General features: G+C 33.9%; 1 protein-coding gene across 1 annotated transcript; it reads left to right on the top strand.

The window, feature by feature from the left end:
• On the top strand, window positions 1-654 carry LOC139193009 (uncharacterized). Its single transcript, XM_070815968.1, has one exon. It carries the CDS (start codon window positions 1-3, stop codon window positions 652-654), a length of 654 nt encoding a protein of 217 aa, XP_070672069.1.
• The last annotated feature ends 4,761 nt before the right edge of the window (window positions 655-5,415 follow it).

The raw sequence follows: 5,415 nt of genomic DNA on the forward strand, positions 1-5,415 counted from the left end.
ATGTTGAATCTCCATATAGCCCAAAATGAGAAGAAAAAGGATGAGGAGCGGAGAAAAAGAGATGACAAAGCAAGAATGGCCAGAGACTCACATTCCCGTCGAGTCATCCAAGCTGTGGCTCAGATATGCATGCCCACCTGTTCCAGAAACCTTGATAGAAACAGGAAACGACGAGGTGTGGAGCTATTGGACGATTATTTTGTCCGTAACAGTGCATTTCCTGATACGTACTTCAGACGTCGTTTTATAATGGAACGACATTTGTTCAACAAAATCATGATTGCTGTTTGCAACCATGATTCTTACTTTGTGCAAAAGAAGGATGTTTTTGGTGCTATAGGTCTCCTTCCCAAGCAAAAAATTACTACTGCATTGCGGATGTTTGCGTATGGAGCAGCTACAGACCAAGTGGATGAGATAGCGAGGATAGGGAAATCATCCATTCTTCAGTGCCTGATGAGGTTTTGCGGAGCAATTGAATCTATCTACACCGCAGAGTACCTCCGCCAACCTACTCACATGGACTTGGAAAAGCCTCTGAAGAAGGCAGAGATGCGAGGTTTTCCTGGGATGATTGGGAGCATTGATTGTATGCATTGGACGTGGAAAAACTGTCCAAGTGCATGGCAAGGCACTTATGGAGACAGAAAATGAGCAAAAAATATCATTTTGGAGGCGATGACATCTTTTGATATATGGATTTATGTAATTTTATTTGGTGCGTTTTATTTTAGTTCATTTCATGAGTTTTTTATTTGGTGTGTTTATGTCATTTGAATAAAGATTATCTTATGGTATAAATATATTACCATATTAAATAAATTTACTCTCACTTTAAATAAAGTACTAAATTCAATAAATTAGAAACAACATAAAATACTCTATTCAATAAATAATAAATTACAACCTAAGGTGATTGGAAAACTATGGGCTCCGATTACAAAAAGTACTCTAATCATCATCACTTAACCAATTTGTGGTGCTAGGATGATCTTCTCTTGTCATGCTAGGACCATCTCCTCTTGCTCTCGCTTCTCTTACACGCCTCTTATGCACCACATCATCTTTCTCCGATTTCCAGAAATATTTAGAGTTTGGAGACTTCCCTTATAAAGGCGTGTTCATAATCTCACGATCTCGTTGAGCCATTTTTTCTTCTCTAACTAGTTCCCTTTCTTGCCTAAGTAGCTCTCTTTCTCTCTCATTAGCTTGAAATTCTCTCTCAACAACTGCAGCTTTTGTCTCATCTCTAGGCTTATCAGCCTCAAATTTCGCCATTTCCCGCGTCAAAGTCAATTCACTATGGCGAGTAAGTTCTTCCATGTACTTTTTATAATCATACTTGGAAGCACTTCCTTTTCTCTTTGAAGCTTTCTTACCTTGAGGCCTAATTGGATAATGGGTCGAACCTAACGCTTGTTCAGGGATGGGCGTTTCGGTTGAATGATTTATTTTTGCTTTTGGTTTTGGCACCATACCAAGTTTGTGCTTGAATTAGCTACACAATGGGGGAGAAGAAATAATTATAATCAAAGTAGGTAACAAATAAATAATACAAACAAATAATTATAATTAAAGTAGGTAACAAATAAATAATACAAACTAAAAATTATAATCAAAGTAGGTAACAAATAAATAATACAAACAAATAATTATAATTAAAGTAGGTAACAAATAAATAATACAAACTAAAAATTATAATCAAAGTATGTAACAAATAAATAATACAAACAAAAAATTATAATCAAAGTATGTAACAAATAAATAATACAAACAAATAATTATAATTAAAGTAGATAACAAATAAATAATACAAACAAATAATTACAATGTAAATCTGGGTATAGTACTAACAAAAGAATAATATATTGTTACCTGATCCGTATAATTTTTCCCACTTCGAAGACTACTACTAGCTTGTGCCAAGGCGTCTCTCCAAATACTAAACGATTGGCTAAGTAATTTCTAACGACTAGATGTCGATTCTTTGGTTTTACTCCCAACCATTTTTTCAAGATAATTGGTATGAATAAGACTCCACATTTCTCGCAACTGCATCTCATTACCCGTACGCGAACTATGAGTAATTTCAACCCAACTAGTACACAATGCAACATCTTCAAGAAGCGTCCAATTCGTACCTGCATAAGTAGTCATTTTGTTGAAAAAAAATTGGATTGAAACTTTGAGAGAAAGATAGGAATGTGATTGAAAGTAGTTGAGAAAATATGAAATTGTGGTGTAAGGTAGATGATAATGAGAATGTATTTATAGAAAAGTAGAAACATTTTTTTTTTTAAATTCAGATATTTTTCGGATTTTTTACAATTTTTTTTAATTTCTTTATTCAATTAATTAATCTCTGCCGTTGGCTTTAAAAAAAAATTGAATTCCAATATTTTAGATTGTGCCACGTGTCACAACGGTAACTTTTCTTAATTTTAAAACTATTTTTTCTTTTATTTATTTATTTATTTATAAAGCATATTAATATCGACCGTTGATCTCAGATCGAACGGTTGATATTAAATAAGATTTTTTTTATTTTTTTTACCGTTGAGATCGAACAGTCCAAGTTAAAGAGCCGTTGAGATCGAACGAATTGTGGGAAGCCACATGGCTTCCCAACAGTAACATTTCAGTCTGAAAAGTGGGCTGTTTTTCTGAAAAGATGTCGGGCGATGAGCCCCACGCGCGGGTGGGGTGCACGCGCCTAACATAAAAAAATAAAAAAGGGGCTTGCTGCAGGGCTGATGTTAGCCCTGATAGCCAATCCACTCGGGCTCACAGGCTGGCAATTCTTCACAGGCCCAGAGCTCGGACCTCCACCGCCACTCGGGCTCCTTCACGCTAGAGCGAATCCACAAGGCCTCGGGCCCTTTTCTCTCGCCTGTCTCCCGAGCAATCCACCACGGTGTAGTTGCTCTTAACTAAAAATTCATTACCATTGGTCCCTCAACTCATCAAAACGTGCAGCTATGGTCTCTCAACTAAAAAATTATTACCATTGGTCCTTCCAACATAACTCGTTTTGACAAAAGTTTTGACGTAGTTGACGAAAATGACCATAATTACACACTTTAATGAGTTGAGGGACCCTAATTGTATAAATGGTCATTCCAAGATAACTTATTTTGACAAAATTTTGACGAAATTGATGAAAATGACTATAACTACACATTTTGATAAATTGAGGGACCAATGATAACGAATTTTTAGTTGAGGGACCATTGCTCCAATTTGATTAAAGTTGAGGGATCATTGCTATAATTTACTCTTATTATATCTAATCAGAAAGCTTAAAATTTGAGCAAAAGAAAAATCAGAAAGCTTAAAACGTTTTCCCACAAACAAAGAATCAAACTTAATTAACTATAACAACAATATAGAATTACGCAAGTCAAAGCAAGGAATTCAAGGTTCAAAGAACAAGGAATTAGAGCAGTAAAATCACATGGCACTGGCCAGGCAGCTGACACCACTCTTTTTGGGTTTCGGAAGCCGGTTTGGCGTGGACGTGGAGGCCTTATGCCCCATATTCCTATGTATTATTTTAGGGTTTAGGAATATGCTTTCTCTATTTTGCTTGCTTGATTTCCCAATAAGTAGTAAACTAGGCTCTCTTCTACATTTGTGCCACTGTCTCTTTCTAACTTCCGTAGGCTATAACAATTTTAGGCCAATGAGGAAGAATTTCATGTGGGAAAACAATTCATACTTCATAAAGTTGCTTGCCCTAGTCTCCATGTTATGACTCATGATAGTGTCTTTTTCACATGTTGAGATGCTCAATTACAATTAAATTATATCTTAAAAAATATTGTTATCAGCACTCGGTGTTAAAATTCAAAGCAACTCACTATTATTCACACTAATCACACTAACATTATCATCTACTCAAAGGGTTTCAGTATAATGAGAAGTATAAACATTTAATAGAAGTTGCAATTTATTTTGCAAGATGACCGATATGCGATTTTTCACATTATTCAACATTTAGGACATTTTCACTTACAACAAATGTAGTGCAAGGAATACGTATAATATATATTCATTTGTTTACTAACAACCAAAGTAACATAAAATTAGGTGAGTCCGATTGAGTTTTGAAAGTAACTAAACGAGATAGTTTATCATGTCCGCATTCATTTTCATCTTTATACTGTTAAAAAACTGGTCATCATGCACTCTTCTTTTTTTTTTTTTTTTTTTTTTATGTATGATTTGAATAACTATTTCAAAATGTAATATCAACTTGATGTCATAGAATATACTTTGAATTAAGCTCGCTTGACAAGTTTGTACCCTTTCTTTTGCTTTACGTTGTGGGGCTTTAGCTACTCAAAGAAGGACAAAATTGGGCGAGAAGTCCACCGCACTCACATGCCAAATCTAGATTGCACACATTGCATCCTTCATTTTAGCAGTGACATTTATGCAATATATGGTATATGTACCATCACTTTCTTTTGAGTTGAGCCTCGTACATAGAAGAAAGGTTAGGACTGCTTGTCCACTAGTATTAAATTTAGGATAGTGACATTGACACTCATTTTTACTTTCCCACATTGTTAGTTTTGATCATTGATTTTTTTTAAAGAAAAACTAATGAAAATGACTTGAAAATTTTGAATTTTAATGATAAAGACAAAATAAAAGGTAAAATGAATAGTACTAGGTTTGATTTTTTAGTGTAAAAATATGATTTTTCGTTAAAGTAAATAGTATCACGGATTTTTTTTTAAAACTTTATTTTATTAATTCATTCGACCAGACAGTAAAAAATTATAAAAAATATACGTGAAGTAAAAATAAATATGTAAACGTCAATACTCTAAATTTATAAAGTCACCATGGAATCACCAGTACTAACTACTAACTTATATAATTAGCAATTAGCACACAACTGTCGTATCTTATCGGTTCCAACGCCAAACCCTACTGAAAGAGCTTTTGACTAAGAACACTCCCTAAATCCCTAGGTTTGTAGTCTTATTTATTCAACCAAGAGTTTACCTAATCAATAACCAGCAGATGAGCACACATTCTGTGTGTGTGAACAACTATCTATCTCCTCTCACATTTTCTTCAAGCACTACCATTTAAGTTCATTCAAACTATCTAAAAAACATTATGATTTCACTAACGTATATGAAAAAATGATGGTTGAATAATTTCTCTTAATAAGTGCATATTTTTTATTCTATGTAAATATTTCAATATAAAATTACTATTTTGCCCTTCTTATGTAAATATTATGTATCAAAAGTGAGGGCGGAATAGGAAAAAAGGGAAAAAGTTCAAAATATACAAAATTACTATTTTACCCTCCTCATGTCAACATTGTGTATTAAAAAATGGGGGCAAAATTGAAAGAAAAATGGGCAAAAAGTTAACAAGCCCTCTTCTCTTAAT

This window comes from Malus domestica, chromosome 16 (assembly GCF_042453785.1).
Source record: "Malus domestica chromosome 16, GDT2T_hap1".
NCBI classification, from domain to species: Eukaryota; Viridiplantae; Streptophyta; class Magnoliopsida; order Rosales; family Rosaceae; genus Malus; species Malus domestica.

Excerpts from the sequence above, each read along its gene's own strand:
- LOC139193009 (XM_070815968.1), top strand. The coding sequence starts at position 1 with ATGTTGAATCTCCATATAGCCCAAAATGAGAAGAAAAAGGATGAGGAG.